Source organism: Mesoplodon bidens (genome assembly GCF_964165515.1).
Source record: "Mesoplodon bidens genome assembly, chromosome: 5".
Lineage (NCBI taxonomy): Eukaryota > Metazoa > Chordata > Mammalia > Artiodactyla > Ziphiidae > Mesoplodon > Mesoplodon bidens.
The window spans coordinates 931492-952494 of record NC_138161.1 but is presented as its reverse complement, the minus strand read 5'-3'; the positions used below and the strand labels follow the sequence as shown (position 1 = coordinate 952494).

Sequence of the window (21003 nt, the reverse complement as noted above, 5' to 3'; positions counted from 1 at the left end):
ACTGGTTTTGAAGGCAGTGTCTGTTCTTGAGAGACGGTTTCTCTCACTTAAATTGCCTTTTGTGATTTTCCTATGTCCATGAAATTGTGCACTTCTGTTATCATTTATACAAACATTTGATGCATTTGCTTTTATGACCAGAGTTGTCACTTGAAGGACCTTGTCCTCCTGTGAAAAGCTGACGTTAGCTATCCTACCTTTTGAATAAGGTGTTAGTGGGAGATGGTGTGTGAACAGTCTAAACCCTCAGATTTGTGGGACTGAGCAGAGCCAGGTGTGCCTTCCGATGGGGACATTCTGCGGAGGCCCCTGGCGCTTTGGTGAAGCTGCGCCGTGAAAAATAGAACATCTCATTCCATAGAGGAGGCTGTTAGATTGACCTGGCTTAATTAATTTTTTGCTATTTCAGTACCTTGTCTCAGAATCTATGGCAAGGAAGTTTTGGCTAGGCTATGTATTCCCCTGATTGGGGGAAAATGGGGCAAAAAGGGAGAATTTAGCTTTTCTGTATAGTTTTAAACCTTAAACATGCCTTGATTAAGCTGTCAGTTTTTAAAATAGATGTACTTTTTAATTTTTGAATTTTTCTGTAAACTCTCAGCGGCTGGAAAAGCTGTTCTGCCAGTCAGCCTTATTGCTTTCCTTTGTCTGTAGGCATCATTCACAGTCCTTAATGTTAGATTCTTCGGGTGTCATTCTGAGACTTTAACTCCCAGTATCGTAGATGTTAATGGAGGTGGTGTTTCTGGGACGGGGCCTGGTTGATGTGAGTCTGGCCAGGTGTGGCCGTGTGGACTGAGCCAGCCCCAGAGCCTCATGTTCCCCACAAGCTTGCTGTCTTTGTGGCTCTGTTACTTTTTCCTCACTTATCTTTGTCTCTACTACCTCTCTACGTTTTTGCGCAGCTTGCTCACTTCCGACAGAGAAAAACAAAAGGTGACTGTGCGCATTCGAAGAAAACGCCGGCGAAGAGGAAGGGCGCGGCTGTCGATGCGCCTGACCAGGAGGAGAGTCCGGTAGCTGAGGCCGAGGCCAGCGGACTCCTGGGAGGCCGGGACGTTGGCAAGAACACGTCGTGCAGCGACACCCCTGATGGCGCAGGAGTCCCTCAGGTAGATTTGCTCGGCTCTGTGTTTTCACGTTTTGCTTATCTTCTGGTTATTGCTAGCGTAATTTACTAAAAGTGGTGTTAGGTCTGTTTTTGCCTATCAAAAGTGGGGAAACGGGGTTTTATTTTATCTTACAAAAGGGGCGTATATTTTTGTGGTTTTACTTCTATTTAAAGTTTTTTCTTCATCCCATGATTTTGAGAAATTTGGGGTGAACTGTTTGAAGGCAGGGGTCAGTACTGGTGCTTGGTGTGGTAACGGGAGTTTGACAAGTGTGGGTTCCTCGGGTGTGGCTGTGCATCAGCCCGCCGACGGGTATCTTTGGATACTTAAGCCGTAATATCCCTTCACCTACTGTCAAATCCACCTACTTGTTGGTCTTTGTCCTTTCCCTTCTTTCCGAACGTGGGGTGAGGAGGGCAGGGCTGAAGGTCTCACAGAAATGGTGTCTTATCTGCTGCTTGAGGCCCTGTGAGCTGCAGGGGCGGGTGTGGACCTGGGTGTTGAGGGTGCATGGCCTCCCTGGGCCTCCTGGTTGCCTGCATGTGGGTCTCCTTGGGGCCTCCTCTCGTGTGTGTACTTAAACTGGAAGTACCCCTAACTTGTGTGCAGCAGGGCAGGGGCAGGTGTTTGCTAGAATGAGCTGAAAACTGGTGGTTGAGGGCAGAATTTGACTCAAAGTCGCGCTGTGTCTGGACTGCCTTATTGAAAAAAAGGAATGGGTGCTAGCATATGAAGTTTATGATATTCTACCTACAGAAGTATTTAGAATGTTCCTTTTTTTGAAAAATTGGAAGACTTCGCCATGGCGCTCCGACTTTGCCCGGGGAGCAGCTGCCTAGAACTCTGGTGCCTGAGTCTCTGGAGCAGCCTGTGCCCAGCTCCCTCTGCCTGCACTCCCTGTGGTCTGAGGGACCTGAGGCTGGATATCAGTTTCGGTTCATGTTCGTCCTCTTGTTGCTCCTCTGGGGTCGAGCTGCGGGTTCTCAGCAAGCTTGTCTCGTCACAGCTGAGTCCACGGAAGCCACGTTGAGAGTGCTGAGCCCTTACTCTCAGTGGCTTTTCTCTGTATGTTTCCTGCTTAGGCTCTTTGAGGAGAAAGGCTCGTAATGTAAATTAACATTTATTAATTTCATATTTTTATTTTCAAATCAGACAAGTCTTTTTTTTTTTTTTGTTGAGGTATGCGGGCCTCTCACCGTTGTGGCCTCTCCCGTTGCGGAGCACAGGCTCCGGACGTGCAGGCTCAGCGGCCATGGCTCACGGGCCCAGCCGCTCTGCAGCATGTGGGATCTTCCTGGATCGGGGCACGAACCCATGTCCCCTGCATCGGCAGGCGGACTCTCAACCACTGCACCACCAGGGAAGCCCCAGACAAGTCTTTTTTATTTTAAGTTAAAGGTTGTGTGGTTTTTAGCTTTTCGTTTTAAAATGTCAGACCCACAAAAAAATTGCAAAAGATAACACAGAGTTCCTGGAGCTCCCTCACCTAGCTTCCTGAAATATTGACACCTATGCAATCATAGTATAAATCACGATCAGTTTTAGTTAACATTGAAACAATACTGTGAGCTAATTGATAGAGCTTATTCTAATTTTTCCGATTTTTCTGGTCCAGGATTCTGTATTGCATTTCAGTGCCTTGTCACCTTAGTCTCCTCCAATCTGAATAGTTTCTCAGTCTTCCTTTGTGTTTTATAAGTTTGACACTTGTGGAGTACTAGCTGGTTATGTTGTAGGATCCCTGTCAGTTTGGGTTTGTTTGATGTTTCCTTCTGATTGAAGTCAGGTTGTGCGTTTTGGCAGGAACACGGTGGAAGTGATGATGCTGGCTGCTGAGTGCATCCTGAGAAGAGGCGCAGGTGGTGTGGTGTTAGCTGTGTCTCACTACCGGGGGGCCTGCCAGATTTCTGCTGATAGAGAAGTGTTTGTTTCCCCCTTCGTAGTTGATGAGTATATGACGTGGAGGTGCTTAGAGGCCCTGTAAATCCTCCATTTCTCGTCACACTTGCCGTTAGTTTAGCTGCTGTGGAAGACTCTCGCCTGCAGTAGTTACCGTGCTGGTGTTGCCCGGTGACGACCTTGTTTCCATCGTTCCATCTACATCTATTAATTGGCGTTTTACTCTAAGGAGGGACTGTTGCTTCTCCGCAATTTATTTATTCAATTATTTATATCAGTATGGACTCCTAGCTACTTATTTTATTATGGGTTTTAATCCATCATATCAATGTTTATTTTGTTGCTGAAATACATACATTTGGCCACTGGGAGTGCCTTTGAATTGGCATCTGTGACCTTTTAACATGCCCTCATCATTTTCTGGCGCCTTAATTCCTGGCACCAAGCTTTTCTAGGCTTATTTTGTCCTTTCCTGCTGCAGCCCCAAACCAGCCATTTCTTCAAGGAGCCCTGGTTCCTTTCGGTGGAGAATGGTTTTAGAATCCAAGATCTGGGTGCTAGGTGTGCTTATTGCTTGCGGGGTATGGTTGCTTCTAGGCTGTTTCAATAGACAGAACCAGAAAATATAAATGTACGTATATACACGCACATCTGTATCTATTTGTCTATTTGTATGTATAATAAAAACCATGAATTCACACTAATATCTTCAATTCCAGTCCAACAGCACAGAATTTATTCTAGCTTTTCCCCTCTCCTTATTTTTAGCTCCTTTTTCCCATAGTGAGAAAATGGGGAAAAGGCTTATCTACAGTATCTTTACTTATTTGCTCCATCTTAAAATACACACAAATTAGTTTCAGAATTGCTACTTCTCATGCCAGTAAAACACAAATTTACTAACTATAGAATATTTGTTTATACAGCTATCCCTCACTTTTCGAAAGCTCACTTTACACCACTTCACTTTTACAAAAGATCTACATTAGTACCTGTTTTTGCTAACAGAAAGAAATTCAAAGAGGATTTTCAGTTTTATGAAGAAATCTAATTGCTTCTTTACCTTTATGCCATTTTGGTTTATGAAAGCTTTCATAGGAATGCTCTATTTTTGGTAGTGGGGGAAACCTGTAGTTGTTTTTGTCTTTATTTTTCCAAAGTTTATTGTTTAGCATTCCCAGGTTATTTGTTAGATATATGTACTGTGAATATTTTTCCTAGTCTTGCTTACCTTGCTTAAGTTATTTTCTTAATGGTGTCTTGTGATAAGCAAATATTCTTAACTTTGGTGTTGAATTTATCATTTTTTTCTATGGTTAGTGATTTCTGTGTCCTGTCCAAAAGGTCTCCCCTAGTCCTGAGGTTGTGAAGATAATCTCCAGTGTCTTCTTGAGGCTTGAGGGCCTGGTTTCTATGTTTAAGTCTGTGATCCATCTCAAGTTACTTTCTGTGTATGGAGCACCTTGAGTTTTAGAAGAATGGTTTAGTTTTGCTGGTTTTGAGTGTTTTATAAATAGAATAATCCAGTATTCGTGTCCTGAGTCTGGGTCTTCTCATCCAGCATCCTTTAGGAGTTAAAGGCTATAGTTCTTTCATTTTCGTTGTTGTATATAGTATTTTGCTGTATGGATGTACCTTGGTTTTTCTGTTCCGCTGTTGATTGGCATTTGCTATGAACATTCTCATACAAGTCTCTTGGTGTCTGTGTGAGCACATTTCTATGGGGCCGTGATTAGGTATTTAATATCTGAGTCAGTATTTAGATACACGTTCAACTTGTGTATGTTGAGCTGTGTTTTAAAACAGTTGTTCAGTTTATATTTTCAGTGGTGGCATATGAGTGTTTTCCTTGTTCCATAACATCTGTGATTGGTGTTGACATTTGTTTTCTATTTTAACAGTTTTGGTGGGTGCGGAGTGGAGTGTATTTTAGCGGAGTGCAAGCTTAGTCAAACATTCCAAAAACCTCAATGTGATACACTTAAGAGACTAAAGGAGAAAAGTCATATGGTCCTCTCAGTTGATTTAGAAAAAGTGTGTTCTGCGAGAGAATGACCTGTAATTCTCCTCTCTTTTCAGGTTTTTGTGTTGAGGTTATGTTGGCCTCACGTGATGAGCTGAGAGGGTCCTTTGCTCTGTGGATGAGCTGGTGTAAGATGGTGGAGCTCTTGGGGACTGAAGCTTTCTTTGTGGAAAGACCTTTAATTGCAGAGTCAACTTACTGAACAGTTACCAGACTATTCAGTTGTGCTTTTTCTCAGAATGTGTCCTTCTAATCTTCCAGTTTTGGGTATGAAGTTATTCGTAGGAATATTCTTCTGTGGCGTCAGTGTTGATTTTCTTTGTCCTTAGATATGTTTTTTATTTGTTTGTTTGTTTTGGCCACACCCTGTGGCATGCGAGTCTAGTTCCCCAGCCAGGGATGGAATCCGCACCCCCTGCAGTGGAAGCTCGGAGTCCTAACCACTGGACCATCAGGGAAGTCCCTGAATTGTCACGTTGAAAGCAGGCTACTGAGGTGGCCTCTCCAGTCACTTAGAAAACTGGAGGGTGGATGAGTTCACTGTTCCTCGTCCTTCTAGGTGGTTCCCTCATTCTTCTGTTTCCTCATTATTTAAGGTGGTGTTGGCCTGGTTGGGAGTAATTGAGTGTGACAAAACAATCCTTAGGATGATGAAATAACATCATGATATGGGAGAAGCAAGGTTGCTCAGATCCGTTTTGTGTCTTAGATAAATGCAGGGGTCTGGTAGTAATTGCAAGGTAAAATGTTTTACTCTAGAAAAAAAAAAAGTAAATTTTATCATTGTTCTTTGGAAGACCTGTAAGAAGGAATAAAATTATGCCAGTCCTCTCAAGCAGTTATAACTGACCAGAAAAGAAACGTGATGAGTGCAGTTAGGTCCAGCAGATGCTAATGCTCACCCTGACAGCGGCAGAGTGATGCGTGGTCGGGGCTGGAGGTGCAGGTGGACGTGGGGGTGGAAGCTGCCCGCGAGTCGCCAAGTCGTGCACACCGAGCCTTCCTGCAGATAAAAGCCCCAATTCTTGTAAATTTATGGGTCAAAACTATTGGGGGAAAATTCATTGGAAAGCTTTAAACTCAATTTTGAGGTGATTTACAAAAAGAAACTCAAAATACTATTCTGCAAATTATTAAGGAAAAGATTTATCTAAAGGAAAATCTTGAAGATGAAATCTTTGAATTTATATAAAATTAAGAGCTTAGAAAATATGTGTTGAGCAACTAAAGTTTAGTGAATTGTGTTAAGTACGTGGTGAAATAACTTAAGCACGCGGTGAAATAACTTAAGCAGAATACGTTAAAAATCAGGCAGCAACATCATTAGGGAAGCAAGTTATATGAAAAATGTTTAGAGCTTGAGATTTGTGTAGAAGGAGAGTGCAGATGGAACTGGCGGGCCTGGAGGCGGGTGGGGCCGGGGGGGCGGGCTACCCCTCGAGCTGCTGTGGATGCTCCTGTCCCTTCCCCTCCAGCTGCAGGAGCCCGGTGGAGCGGGGACGCCGCAGAAGCTGGAAGGCGACGGTCCGGAGCAGCCTGGGGTGATGACGAAGGTATTGCCTCTCCTGGGTTCTCGGTTAAGGTGTGTCCCCGTTGGGGATGCCTCCCGTGCCGTGGGGCCGGAGCCAGCTGAGGAAGCTGGAGGCGTTCTTCCTGTGACCTTTGATCTTGATGGTGGGCGTGGAAGGGAGAGTCGCCCTTCCTTCACTGAGGGTCCTGTGGGGTCAGCGTGCCTCCTGGGCCTGGCCCTCGATGCCCATGCCCATGTGGGCAGCCCCGCATGCGAGACACATTGGGGGACGGGCTTGCTGGCTGGGTGCTGGTCTTACCGTCCTAGTTCCTACCACAGTGCTTGGTGTGACTCCATAAGTGTTGAATTGATTACTTTTCTTTAATCCATTCAGTTTTTTTTTTTTTTTTTTTTTTTTTAGCGGTACGCGGGCCTCTCACTGCTGTGGCCTCTCCCGTTGCGGAGCACAGGCTCCGGACGCGCAGGCTCAGCGGCCATGGCTCACGGGCCCAGCCGCTCCGCGGCATGTGGGATCTGCCCGGACCGGGGCACGAACCCGTGTCCCCTGCATCGGCAGGCGGACTCTCAACCACTGCGCCACCAGGGAAGCCCTCCATTCAGTTTTTGTTAGCATTTGGGAGAAAATTTATTAGATGTTGACCAATTTCGAAGTGTTATATTGAAAGTCCGGTATTTTATCTTATTTTTAAATTAAAGTATAGTTGATTTACAACATTGTATTAGTTTCAGATGTACAGCATAGTGATTCAGTAGTTCTGTAGATTATACTCCCTTAGAAGTTAACACGAAATAATGGCTATAATTGAGAGTCTGTATTTTAGACATTCGATTCTAGCTGGACTCAGCGCACACTACTTTTGGCAGTGAGCAAGTTTGGTTCTTAGTCTGCATTATTGCAGGAGAAATGTAGCTCAGAGGGAGGGCCTGGCAGGGCCTGGAGAAATGGTCTCTAGTGGGGTCCGTAAAACCCAGCCTTAAATACACATTTCATACTTGTTTTAAACTGCGACTTGTAGCATCTTTGTGGAAAAGTACACAAAACTTAGATATAGCCCAACAGATGAGTACACCGTGAACAGCACGTGGTCTCTACAGTTCAGGGGCAGGGCGGTGCTGGACCCTGCTCCCTGCTGCCCACCCTGAAGTGAGCACCCTCCTGGCTTCTGTGCCGATTCTGACTTAGAGCTTTGTGTGAATGGATCAGACATGGTTCTGGTCTTCTCCCTCCTTTACCTTCAGCATCTTTGCATCCTTCTATTTGAGATGTGTGTCTGGTGAGCAGCATAGGGTTGATTTTTAACTGACTCTCACAATTACTGGGCAGTGAATTCCCTTATATCTAATGTAATCACTGACGTGCTTTATTTACATCAGACGTTTAATTTGGGCTTTCTATTTGTCCTGCCTGTTTTGTTTCTTTCTTTTCTCCTTTTTTGCCTTCTTTGGATTATTTTTTATCAGGGGATTAGAAAAAATTCTCCCTTTGTTCATTTTGAAGTAATAATATACAGTTTCTATTCTTTTAATGGTGAGGCTATTAAATACAACGTATGTACTTAAATTATCTAAGTCTAAATTTAATCAACACCTTCACTTTCCTCTTGCATAGTTAATTACTGAAACTCCATTTATACTTCCCTCAACCTCCATTTTTGTCACAGTCTTTTTCTTAATTGTAAAGCACTCATAAATTTTACCATCTTAACCATTTTAGGTGCACAGTTCATTGGTGTTTGTACATTCACACTGTTGTGCAACCGTCAGCACCATCCGTCTCCAGAACTCTTCTCATCTTGTCAACCTGAAACCCTGTCCGCTAAGCGACATCCCCCAGCCGCGCCATTCTACCTTCTGTCTCTGTGACTTGGCGATCCTACATGCCTCACGGCAGTGGGGCAGTGCAGTCGTGTAGTTGTCTTTTGGGCCTGGCTTATCTCACTGCACCTGGTGTCCTCCAGGAGCTGGAGCTGGAAGTGCTGCGCCTGAGCTTGAGCGACATGCACACGGCGCGGCTGGAGCTGACGCAGGCGCACCTGCAGCGCGAGAAGGAGGCGGCGCTGGCCGAGCTGCGTGCCGAGCTCGCCGGGCGGCACGCGCAGGAGCGGGCCCTGCTTCAGAGCCGCGCGTGCCGGGAGCTGGAGCTGGTCCGGGAGGAGGCAGGTACGCTCGGCAGCCGGCCCGCGGGTTTCGTCGGAGGCTCCTGGCTTCTGTGCTGTGCTTGGGCCTCTGTGTGCGACCAGGCCTCATGGAGCGCGCCCCCTCCCCCATCCCCCCCTGCGCCCTGTGCCAGGTGGCAGCTCAGGTGCCTCTCAATCTGACGATGCGCTGGCCTCAAGGTGAACTTATACGATTTCATTTTAATGTTTCTTGGTATATCTTTTGTTAGTACTTTTTTTTTTTTTTTTTTTTTTGTGGTACGTGGGCCTCTCACTGTTGTGGCCTCTCCCGCTGCGGAGCACAGGCTCCGGACGCGCAGGCTCAGCGGCCATGGCTCACGGGCCCAGCCGCTCCTGCACCGGCAGGCGGACTCTCAACCACTGCGCCACCAGGGAAGCCCTTGTTAGTACTTTTTGTAAAAATCATACATAGTAGTTTTATTGAGCTGTAATTTCATGTACCACATGATTCACCCACTTAAAGTGTTTAAAAGCAGCACTTTGGTGGCTTTTCGTGTTTTCACTCTTGGAACGTTCTTCGCCCGGAGAAGAGACCCTGGCCCGTTTCCCTGTGATCTGCCCCGGTTGCAGAGTCTCCCTCTCCTGGGGGCCCACCCACCTGGAGGAGCAGCCTTGTCGGTCCTTTGATGCCTTGCCTGTTTCTTCACCTAGATTCAGGCAAACACAAGGAGATAGTTCCACGTCCTCCCCTGCTTTTGTTAAACTTTAAAAATATGCAATATGCCTTCCTTAGTTAGGCCTGTTCGATGCTGTTTCCTCCATGTGCACCCCTGGGAACAGTCCCCCGAGAGGCCCACCCTGCCGTCCGGTCCTTGAAGCTCTGCTGCGGGTGGGGCCCCCGTGGACCCGGTGGGACCTGCCCTCGGAGGGTGGCTTCTGGGCCTTTGCGTGATTTCTGGAGTTGCTCAGGCCGCCCTCCCTGCGCCCAGGGATTGCTGGTTGTCGCCTGGTGCTACTTCTCCCCAGATCCACGCTTGGCCGTGCCCACTGGTCCAGCCTCCTTTGCCTAGCACCTCCTTTCTTGTGTTTCTTCTCTCAAGCGGGGAGCTGTTGGGACCTAGAACGTCTTTACCTCTCTCCGTTTACTTGTGGTCTAGCACCCAGCCTGGAAGCTGGCTCAGCGGGATCCTGGACTACGGGGCCCTGGGTGCACAGTGGCCCGTTGTGGAGTGGACGGGCCGAGGTCCCCATAAGCAGAAGGATGACGCAGGCTCAGTGCTCAGTGATCTGTGCAGCCCCAGAGTTGGCCTCGCCCGGTCCTCCTGGACTGTCGCTTGGCTGGATGTCTCCCGTCCTTTGTCAGGCATGAGCGTGATTTGCTAATTAACCCAGACATCATCACCTGCTTGTTTCACAGACGTGTCCTGTCCTGTTAATGTCGGCAAGTGTTTGGTGGAGCGGCCAGAGGTGCCGGGAGCCTTCTCGTCTCCTGGGGGATCAGACTGTGGAAAAGTCTGAGCTGCGGTGATCTGAGCGACTTTTTATGTTTCTCTTGCAGCTGAGCTGAAGGAGAAGCTACAATCAGAAATGGAGAAAAATGCCCAGATGATAGAGGTACACAGGATAAGAAAATTCATTCCGTGTACGCGGTATTCCCCTCATCCCCACCCGGGACCCCTTCCCTTGATTCTAACAAAATGCAGTCAGAGCAAAATGCAGAGTCGCGGGGGTGAAGCTTTCTCTGCACAACGTAAATTCATCACAGCAGCTGGTTGTGGGCTTTCGTGTTGCTTGGTGTGATGGGAGTCTCTTTCTTCCCATCTGGCTTCTGAGCAGCCCTGTGGCATGGCCCTGGCTGTGCTTGGGACACAGACTTCAGTCCTCACGGACAGGGGGCGTGGACGCCTCGGAGGTGGTGATCAGGTGACGTGTATGGGCCTCGGGGAACCACGGAGGGTGGGGGGGGTGGGACGAGCATGACTCTTGCGACCCATCCCTTTCTCAAGGCTACGCTTGTAGAAGGGCCGTTGGCGCTGGTGATGGCCGAGGAAGTGTGTAGTGTTAAGGGATGTGTGACGTCAGGCCGAGGGGACCGGTGTGCCCTGGCCACTCTGGATAGGCGGTGGGTGGAGGATGGCCTCGTGCCCCAGCCCCCGCCCTCTGAGCTGGAGAGAGGGGACTCGTTTCTTAGGGCGCCTGGGACAGAGCCTGACCCCGTCAGAGCTCGACGGTGTCGCTGTAGTGCCTGGGTCTTGCGTGGGGGATGGATGCCTGTCTTGCCAGCTGAGGTCCTGTGCTTTTGCTCAGCGACCAGTTCTGTTTCTGACAGGTGGTCCTCTCGTTCTCGTGTCCTGGGCTGTTTGTCTGCAGATGCTGCTGTTCCTGTCTGACTGGACATCCCGAGCTGTGTCCTGTACTCGCAGTCTGGTCTGGGTGGGGGTGACGGTTTTCAAATGCGCAGTTGAAATTTTTTTACCGCAGTAATAAACTGTTGGCCATCATCTACTTTTTCCTTATTTAAATTAGACCCTGAAGCAAGACTGGGAATCTGAGAGAGACTTGTGCTTAGAAAACCTACGCCAAGAATTATCGGAAAGGCATCGGTCAGAACTGGAGAATTTACAAAACCAGTTTAAGAAAGAATTGGCAGAACAGAAGGCTGAGTTGGAGAAGGTTTTTCAAGACAAAAATCAGGCTGAATGTGAGTCTCTAATTAAAATGAGCAAGTTTGGAAGGGGACTGAGTTTTCCTGTGTCATCCCAGAAAAAATGCCATGTGACTGGCTGGCAGGAGAGTCAGCCTTGGGGTCCCTCCTCGTTGGTCACAGGCATCTCAGGTTCCCTAAACCTTCCGAAACCTTCATTTCAGAGAAATCTTTTGCATGTTCTTCTACTAAATTGCTACCGAAAAAGTAGTTCGTGATTGTTCCCTTTCTGTTACACGGTGGGGCCCACCGGTCAGTAGATGCTGTCTGCTGGCCTGTGTCTTCCCCTCTCTTCCTCCCCGAAGAGAGCAGGATCCTGAGAATGGGGTCTGGAAGAGCCTGGGGGACCCGCTGTGCCTGCAGCCGCCCCTGCTGAGGAGGAGGACGCTGTGCCGTCACAAACTAAGTGAGGCCCGTGCCCGTCTCCAGTTTCCCTTCAGACTCAGGAGGCTCAGCACGAGGCGGCCCTGAGCAAGTTACGCGCGGACCTGCAGCTGGAACACTGCCAGTACGTGGAAGACCTGGAGCTGAAATTCAGAGAAAAGGAAAAGGAAAAGCAGCTTGAGGTAGAGGCATTGTACGGGGGTGCTGGGGGAGATCTCGGATTGGGGTCCTCTCACGCTCTATTATTGCCTAAAACTTAAGCCCTAACATGCGTACGTTTATGTTTATTTCTAAATCGAGGTATAGTTGATTTACGATATTATGTAAGTTTTAGATGGACAACATAGTGATTCACAATTTTTAAAGATTGTACTTCATTATAAAATATTGGCTATATTCTCTGTGCCCTACAGTGTATTCTTGTAGCTTATTTTGTACACAGTAGTTTGTACCTCTTAATTTCCTACCCCTAGCTTGCCTCTCCCCATCCCTCTCCCCAGTGGTAACCACTAGTTTGTTGTTTATGACTGTGAGTCTTTTTCTGTTTTGTATATACATTCATTTGTTCTGTTTCTCAGATTCCACATATAAGTGATATCATACAGTATTTGTCTTTCTCTGACTTATTTCACTTAGCGTGATAATCTCCAGGTCTATCCATGTTGCTGCAGATGGCAGCAATCCTTTTTTATGGCTGAGTCGTGTTCCATTGTATATATACACCACATCTCCTTTATCCATTCATCTGTCAATGGATGCTTAGGTTGCTTCCTGTCTTGGCAATTGTAAATAGTGCTGCTGTGAGCATTGGGTGCACGTATCTTTGTGAATTAGTATTTTCGTTTTTTCAGATATATACCCAGGAGTGGGGTTGCTGGGTCATATGGTAGTTGTATTTTTAGTTTTTGAGGGACCTCCATACTTTAAGCCCTCCTTTAAAGAGACTCTCAGTATTTGGTGGAGCTGGTAGATAGCCATGTCAGGATATAGAGTCTGTGACTTTGACTTAATGATGGTGTTCAGTCCTACACCTGGAGAATTCGTGCCTTTGACAAGTGCCCCTGGGACATCTACAGGCTCTGGCCATTAGGGGTGCAAGGGTACATGCTCTGACCTTGACTCAATAAACAAGAAGTTAGCAAGGGCTTCCCTGGTGGCGCAGTGGTTGAGAGTCCGCCTGCCGATGCAGGGGACACGGGTTCGTGCCCCGGTCCGGGAAGATCCCACATGCCGCGAAGCGGCTGGGCCCGTGAGCCATGGCCGCTGAGCCTGCGCGTCCGGAGCCTGTGCTCCGCCACGGGAGAGGCCACAGCAGTGAGAGGCCCGCGTACCACCAAAAAAAAAAAAAAAAAAAAAAAAAAAAAAAAAAAAAAAAAGTTAGCAAGAAACATTTCTGTGGCTCACGTATTCAGAACTCTTTTCCATTGGAACTTTACATACCAAAATATGGGTGATGTGGCCAGATCTCACTCAGGGACCTGAAGGGCCTTTATCACCAAGACCAAGAGCCAAGCAATGCCCCAAGCATTGGTTCAAGGAATTAGCAAGGAAATAACTAGAAGACGGAGTTAGCCGAGGCCCATGTGTGGGTTTGCAGGGCGGAGAGTCGTGGAGCCGCGGAGGAGCCGTGCCTGGCCCTGCGGCTCTCTCACCGGCTCCTCCCTGCTCTCCTCCAGACAGAGGCCAGCTTGGCCGGGCAGGACCAGGGCCAGGCGGGGCCCTGCGGGCTGTCCCCCATCCAGGGAGAGAGGCGGCCTGAGGTCACCTTCTGCCCTGTGCCCTGGGTGAGGAGAGGCCCGTTCCACAAGGCAGCACTGCTCATGCTCCCCTGGGAGCGCTTGGTCCTGTGCTCGTGACTTGGGGTGCTGGGTGGCCACCCTGACCCAGGCCCCGGGAGGGCAGGTGGAGCCACTCTCAGCTCTGGCAGTGCAGGGCCGGCTGACACTCAGCACACGCTTGGTGTGCAAGCTCTGTTCATCCCTGAAAGAGTTGCTTCCCAGGAAGGTTGACCAGGGAACACGGAGAAAACCACGCAGGCCACACGAGGGTGAGGGAGCCCGTGGTCATAGATGGAGGGGGCCCATCCACTCTCCCTGACAAAGTAGGGGACAGGTCTCTGCTGGGAACGAGGCCGAGGCCTGGGAGGTGTCCACATGAGAGGCCGCGCTGGCCGCGGCTTCCTCTGGTCCGCTCTCGGGGCTGCCTGGAGGTGGGTGGGCTTGAGCCGAGACTGCGTGTTCACCTGGTGCCCATCGGCTGCTGCATGGGTATCACCGGCACTGCCTTGGGCCCGGGGCTTGGTCGGGCTCCCACACCATCGCCTTCTCTTCCAGTTGGAGGACCTGCACGCCTCGTACGCAGAGCTGCAGGCCCAGTCACAGGAGGAGATCCGGCGCCTGGGGGCCCAGCTGGAGTCTGCGAGGTCCAGCGGGCAGGAGCCGAGCGGTAAGGGGCCTCGTGTTCAGATCCAGGTTCCCGGCAGCTGGAGCTGGGCTCTCGCTGCTGAAGCCCCGAACTGGGGCCTAACGGCTTTGCAGGCCCAAGAAAGTGGCTTAGCAAACTCCTGTGAATCTTGAGGTCTGCGGCCTCACGGTGCAGACCTGCTGGTGGCAGCCTCAGCTTCCTCGTAGGCGCGTTGGTGAGCGATGCCTCTCGCAGCCTGTGTCCTCATGTGGACACGCACCGTTCACGTGTGAGACTGGGCTCACGGTGGGGCTTGGCTGGGCGCCGTCGAGACGCAGTTCCCAGTGGGCATTCGGGTCATGGGTGTACACCGCCTCCTGGGTCCCGTGAGCTCACCTGCGTCAGGTGTTGTCAGGCTTCTGCGGCCCTGAGCTCTGGTTTTGGAGGGTGACGCCATGTTTACTGAGGGCAGCCCACCTGGGTCTCCCCCTCACAAGACCCCAAGTCAGAGGGGTCTCTGCTCGCTGGTGGCACCTTCAGAGGGAGGGGGTCACGAGACACGGGGCAGAGAGACGTGGGGTTGTCTGCTGCTCTCCAGACAGGCCTGAAACTGTAGGGTCTGCCTTTGTGCCTACGTGTTACTGAGGAGCAAAGAACAGAGTTACGGGAAGGGACCCGCAGGAACACCTGACGGTCTGGGTGGGGGGATAGGCCTCCCGTCCCCATCCCGGCCAGGCTCCGGGCAGCCGCAGGCGGAGCTGGCGGACTGACCTGAGCGGGGGCTTCAGGCACGCTCTCACACACGGGTTTCAGCTTGTGCGCCTTCCACTGCACCCTCCCCCGTGCGTTTAAGGACCCTCACGGGGAGCGTCGATTTGGGATAGTGACCTGTTTCCATCCCTGTTATTTAAAAGCTAAGAACTAGCTCTGGTGGACTAGCTGGCAGCACCCCCTTGATCAGAACCGTGATGCCGACAGTTCTCTTACCGTCTGCAGTACCGTTCTGTGGCTGTTAACAAAACACCACCAACTCAGCAGCCTGAAACCACCCAGGGTCACCCACAGCCGAAGTCCAGACGTTGGGCTGGGCCTTGGCCTGGCTCCCTCGGTCAGCAGGGTCCCGTCCCTGTGCTTGTAGGACCGAGGTCCCGTTTCCTTGCTGGCTGTCGGCCCAGGGGCTGCCCACGTTCCTCGCCACGCAGCCCTCTCGTCTTCAGGGCCCCCGCAACACGTGGAGCGCTTCTCACACTTCCAATCCGCCTGACTTCTGGGCCAGCCTGAGAAAGCTCTCTGCCCTCAGGGCTCTGGGGTTTACTGAGGCCGCCTGGCTGGTCCCCCTGTGCGAGGCCCCCTGTGCCACGTAGCATAAGCCCTGGAGGGTCCCATGTCCATTCACGGGTTCTGGGATGGGGGTACCTTTTACAGTTCTGCCCCCAGCACCACACTACAGGCTCTTAACTACCTTCTGATTTCCCCTAAGTGTTTCATTTTGAGATGATGGTTTACTTTCATCCTGTAAAGAGTTACCCAAGCAGCTCCTGGCCCGAGCGTCTCACGTGGAGGGGCTGGAACACCTGACGTGCGACTTAGAGCAGCAGCAGCAGCAGCAGCAGGAGAGAACCAGGCACGAGTCTGAACTGGAACAGCTGAGAATCTCTTCTGAAGAGAAGTTGAGGGAGGCTGAGAGGGGCCACCAGGAGGACCCGACCCTGTTACACCAGCGGCTGCAGCACGGGAAGGACAGCTCCCCGCCGGAGGCTGTGGGAATCAGGTAAAGCAGCACAGGAGAACACGTTTATGTTTGGGTCTCGACAAGATGACATTAAAGCTGGGCGCTGGTCTGACCCGCGCGCAGGCTGCGGACGGCACCGTGCTGCCGGGGTGGGTGGGCACCAGCCCCGCTTCACCACCCTCCCGGCGGTCATCCTGTCCTCGGCACAGAAGCGGGATCCCAGGGACAGCGGAGTTCAGTGGAGGGGCACCTGTATCAGGTTGTTACAGCACAGTTTCTCAATTCATTCAGTGCCTGTTCAGAAGAGACGTCTGAAGAAGGAAGAGACCGTCTTGATGAACTTGGCCTTCAGCTGGAGCAGCACGAGGTGATGGGACACCTTTGTTTTGCTTTGAGGTCTGGCTGACACAGGACATTATGACATGATGATTGGATGCCCGGGTGTGCTGGGAAGGGTCAGTCTGGTTAACGTCCACCACCACACAGAGGTAGAGTTTTTCCCTTGCGCTGAGAACTTTTAAGATCCACTCTCTTAGCAGCCTATAGTTACACAATACAGCATTGTTAACTGTAGTCCTGTGCTCTACATGACAGCCCAGGACTTTTTATCCTCAAACTAGAAGTGTGCATCTTTTGACCCCTTCATCCATTTTGCCCACAGCCCCTCTCCCACCTCTGGCAACCACCAGTCTGTTCTCCATGAGGTGGGTTTTTTAGATTCCACATGGAAGTGAGATCAGACAGTATTTGTCTTTCTCAGTCTGACTTATTTCACTCAGCATGACACCCTCAAGGTCCATCCATGTTGTCACAAATAGCAAAATTTCCTTCTTTTTTATGGCTGAGTACTGTTTCCGTTGTGTGTATGTATGTACGTAGGTATGTGCCACATTTTCTTTATCCATTCATCTGTTGGTAGACATTTAGGTTGCTTCCACATCTTGACTGTTGTAAATAGGGGCTGCTATGAATATTGGGGTGCGTGTGTCTTTTCCAATTAGTGTTTTTGTTTTCTTTGGTTAAATACCCAGGAGTGGAATTGCTGGATCATATGGTAGTTCTTTTTTTTTTAACATCTTTATTGGAGTATAATTGCTTTACAATGCTGTGTTACTTTCTGCTGTGTAGCAAAGTGAATCAGCTATATGTATATATATATCCCCATATCTCCTCCCTCTTGTGTCTCCCTCCCACCCTCCCTATCCCATCCCTCTAGGTGGTCGCAAAGCACCGAGCTGATCTCCCTGTGCTATGCGGCTGCTTCCCACTAGCCATCTATTTTACGTTTGGTAGTGTATATATGTCCATGCCTCTCTCTCACTTCGTCCCAGCTTACCCTTCCCCTTCTCCATGTCCTCAAGTCCATTCTCTACATCTGCGTCTTTATTCCTGTCCTGCCCCTAGGTTCTTCAGAAGCATTTTTTTATTCCATATGTATGTGTTAGCATATGGTGTTTGTTTTTCTGACTTCACTCTGTATGACAGTCTCTAGCTCCATCCACCTCTCTGCAAATAACTCAATTTCGTTTGTTTTTATGGCTGAGTAATATTCCATTGTATATATGTGCCACATCTTCTTTATCCATTCGTCTGTCGATGGACACTTAGGTTGCTTCCACATCCTGGCTATTGTAAATAGTGCTGCAGTGAACATTGTGGTACATGACTCTTTTCGAATTATGGTTTTCTCAGAGTATATGCCCAGTAGTGGGATTGCTAGGTCATATGGTAGTTCTATTTTTAGCTTAAGGAACCTCCATATTGTTCTCCATAGTGGCTCTATCAGTTTACATTCCCACCAACAGTGCAAGAGGGTTCCCTTCTCTCCATACCCTCTCCAGCATTTTTTGATGATGTTCTATTTTTAATTTTTTGAGGAACCTCCATACTGTTTTCCATAGTGGCTGCACCAGTTTACTTTCCCACCAACAGTGCATGAGGGTTCCCTTTTCTCCACATCCTTGCCAATCTTTGTTATTTGTTGGTTTTTTAATAATAGCTATTCTGACAGGTGTGAGGGGGTATCTCATGGTTTTGATTTGCATTTCTCTGAGGATTAGTGATGTTAAGCACCTTTTCATGTGCCTGTTGGCCATCTGTGTGTCTTCTTTGGAAAAGTATCTGTTCCGATCTTCTGCCTGTTTTTTATTTAATCAGGTGGGTTTTTTTTTTTTTTTTCTGTTGAGGTATATGAGCATCTCCATAAACATTGAGAAAGGTTGTGTTTCATTAATCATTAGTTGGGAACTGGACTGTCTTTATGTTATCAAATCTGAATTTCCATCCTTTTCACAAAAGCTTCCTTCTGTGACACTGACAAGCAGAGGGAGGCTTGCTTTTGTGTCTCTGGTGACTCCACAGGCTGCGTTGTGTCTGCTTGTTTAAAACAACAACCCGAGGTTCAGGGCACGACTTGGAGGCGGGTGGCTGGCAGGTCGGGTCCTGCCTGCGTCCCACGCAGGCGCGGTCACACCGCCACGAGCTCCCCAACTGCCTGCGTCATGCGTGTTGATGACCGGAGAGTGAAGCGCTGGGGTGAGTGCGTGCTGGGCATCTTTTTACTGGCCTTTACGTTCCTCTTCATTGAACGGCCTCCATGCCGTTTGTTTCTGGCATCTCTAGCCTTTGTGGGCAGCGGTGTTCACACGGCTCTCTGTGACAGTGGAAGCCTTCTGCGCCTGTTCTGATGTGGAGCTCCGAGGAGCCGGTGGCTCCCCTGTCCTCCTGCCCCCGGCGCTGGCGGTGGAGGTGCCGTGCTGTCGGCATGGCTGGGCCCCCGGCCGCGCTCCGGGGAGTCCTGAGATGGCAGCTTGTGTCCATTTTTCACACCAGGAACAGGCAGGGCCTTGACTCTGTCTCCACTTCTGGGAAGTCTTCAGCGTGTTCGGACAGCCGTTCCTCCATGTGGTTTGTTCTCTCTCTCATACTCCTGCGGGCTTCATGCTGCACCTCCAGGCTGGAACCACCGGCTTCCTTCAATTCTCATTTCTCTTTTTATGTTGCTTTAGGCTTTTTTTTGCGGGGTGGGAGATTTTTTTCTCCCCTCTCCTCTAATTCTGCAGTTGGCTATCTTATTTCCACTGTCATTGTTAATTTCTGGGGCGTTGCCTTCTTGTTCTGCCTTCTTGTTCTGTGTTCTTTCCTGTGTCTTCTGCTCAGCGTCAGGGACGGGGTGTCTTTGGTCTCCTCCCTGAAGGCGGCCGTTGGTGTTAAGAGGCCTCTTGAGGCTCCGTGTAGTTCCTGCCGCGTTTCCATGCGTCTTCGTCTCTGTGCTGTGTGGGGCGTCTGTGGTCTGTGCATCGGTTGGTGACCTGAGGCCCTTGTGGTCTTGGGGGGCTGTCTGACCAGGCAGACTCCACCTGGGGGCTGGGGGGCGGCCTCCCCTCCGGGGGCCATTGGTCTCTACCAGCCCCCTGCTAGGTCCCTGAGGAGAGGGGCACAGCGGGGTCCCCACGCCAGTCTCCCTGGTCCACAGCCCCTGGGGGTCGTGCCGTCACCTCTGTGCTCCCTGTACCCGCTTCCCAGCCTCCCGGGTGTCTAGGCAGCTCTCAGGCGGCTCCCTGTTCAACCCCTGTGAGCATCCGTGATTCCCATCTTCCAGCAATTGGTCATCTTTGGCTTACTGATTACCTCTTTCACTGTTTCTTCTCCTCATAGGTTTAGGAATTACGTCTCCTATCATCTGAGGGAATGTAAAAACGATAGAGTACACGTGTGTTTAAGCAAAAGTCCCGGGTGTGGGCGCATGTGTGGCAGCGCATGGCATGCGCGGTGTGTGCGCATGTGTGGTGTATATTTGGCGTGTTGACGCGCCATGTTGACTGAGGGTGCCTGGTGGAGCTCCCCCAGCTGGGTTTGGGAACCCCCATGCCCCTCTGGTCGGTGCCGAACCCTGGCCGGTGTCTCTCTGGCTGCAACTGTTTGGTTGTCCCTGAGGCTGAATGTCTTTTGACTTGTTTGGTCGTTGTGGCCATGTTTCTGCCCTTTCCTCAGAGGCCGGGAGCCCCTTGCTCTCGGCTCCCCGTCCCCAGTCTCCAGGCACAGCAGGATTTCCCTGTATTTTATCTTTGCTTTTGTCGTCTGGAACTGGCTGTTGCCTGGTGGGGGGTGAGACTCTGGCCCCTTTTCTTTCCTGGGATGGTGAGTTGCTCTCGTCCGACTTGCTGGGAAGCCTGACCCTTGTGAGCCGAGTTGTGTCGGGGGTGCTCAAGTCCACCCGTCAGTCAAGTCGTTTTCTCCTGTGACCGTATGAGGACTCCAGTCTGAATTTAAAAGATAACTCGAGCTTATTGAGAGCTGGACATTTAGGCTGCCGTGGCCTCTCTGTGATTTTGAGGAAGATGGGGTGACTGGTTGCACATTGAGGGAACAGGAAACGTTGACACTGCCTTGAGCTGCTCGGACCCTGCACTCCAGAGCGTCGTCCTCGGGGGGCAGGCGCTCCAGAGCGTCGTCCTCGGGGGGCAGGCCCAGCACCCGGCTCTCGATGGGAAGTGCAGGGCAGGGAGTGAGGAGAAACCGGGGAGCCGCAGGTGGAGCAGGGCGCCTTCCACCAAGGCCCTGGCCGTGTGGCTGGTCCCGGAGGCCTGGCCTGGGGTGCGGAGGGCAAGGGACGGGGCTCCGGTGGGGGACCCAGTGCCCACGGCTCAGCGTCAGTGGAGTAGGCCTGCCTCCCTGCTGGAAGCGAGACGTGGGGCAGCAGGCGGTGTGGCCGTGCGTGGCGAGGCTCCGTGGGAGTTTCCGTGGGGGTGGGTCCCCTGGGGGGTTCCCTGGGAGGCAGGGATTCAGGAACGAGGCTGGGAGAGTCATTAGAAGGTTTTCTCTGTGATTTCCCAAAGGAGACCCTGGGGTTGCACACACAGCTAGAAGAAAACCACCAGCACCAACTAGCAGCGGGGAGGTCCTCCCAGGAAGTCCAGCAGGAGGCGGGCCTCGCGGGGACCCAGGTGTTGGAAGGGGAGCAGCATGCGGGGCCTTCGGAAGAGCCCGGCCAAGGTGTGTGCCTTCAGTGCCGCTGTGTCGCCTGGAGTCCGGCCTACAGGGGACGTTCTGGGCGGTGACTGATTCCCACGAGAGCCACCTGCGCGTGCTGGCTGTG

General features: G+C 50.7%; 3 protein-coding genes across 3 annotated transcripts in view; all 3 read left to right on the top strand.

Moving 5' to 3' along the window:
* Positions 1 to 816: 816 nt before the first annotated feature.
* LOC308617680 (uncharacterized protein) lies at positions 817 to 1020 on the top strand (the record flags this gene model as incomplete). The annotated part of the gene is made up of 1 exon (XM_081234937.1): positions 817 to 1020. The coding sequence occupies one exon, from the start codon at positions 817 to 819 to the stop codon at positions 1018 to 1020; it is 204 nt and encodes a 67-aa protein (XP_081091063.1).
* Positions 1021 to 1038: 18 nt separating this feature from the next.
* LOC308617679 (pericentrin-like) lies at positions 1039 to 12463 on the top strand. Its single transcript, XM_081234936.1, has 6 exons — positions 1039 to 1112; positions 6510 to 6587; positions 8524 to 8725; positions 10241 to 10296; positions 11209 to 11383; positions 11816 to 12463. Exons 2-6 carry the CDS (start codon positions 6579 to 6581, stop codon positions 12028 to 12030), a joined length of 657 nt encoding a protein of 218 aa, XP_081091062.1. The 5' UTR covers positions 1039 to 1112; positions 6510 to 6578; the 3' UTR covers positions 12031 to 12463.
* Positions 12294 to 21003, top strand: part of PCNT (pericentrin) — a gene marked incomplete at its 5' end in the record, with an annotated part of 91718 nt that continues 83008 nt past the window's right edge. Inside the window, 6 exons of the mRNA XM_081234721.1 lie at positions 12294 to 12299; positions 13447 to 13554; positions 14104 to 14215; positions 15695 to 15944; positions 16197 to 16272; positions 20744 to 20900. Coding sequence (XP_081090847.1) covers positions 12294 to 12299; positions 13447 to 13554; positions 14104 to 14215; positions 15695 to 15944; positions 16197 to 16272; positions 20744 to 20900 — 709 coding nt within the window. The remainder of the gene's footprint in view (positions 12300 to 13446; positions 13555 to 14103; positions 14216 to 15694; positions 15945 to 16196; positions 16273 to 20743; positions 20901 to 21003) is intronic.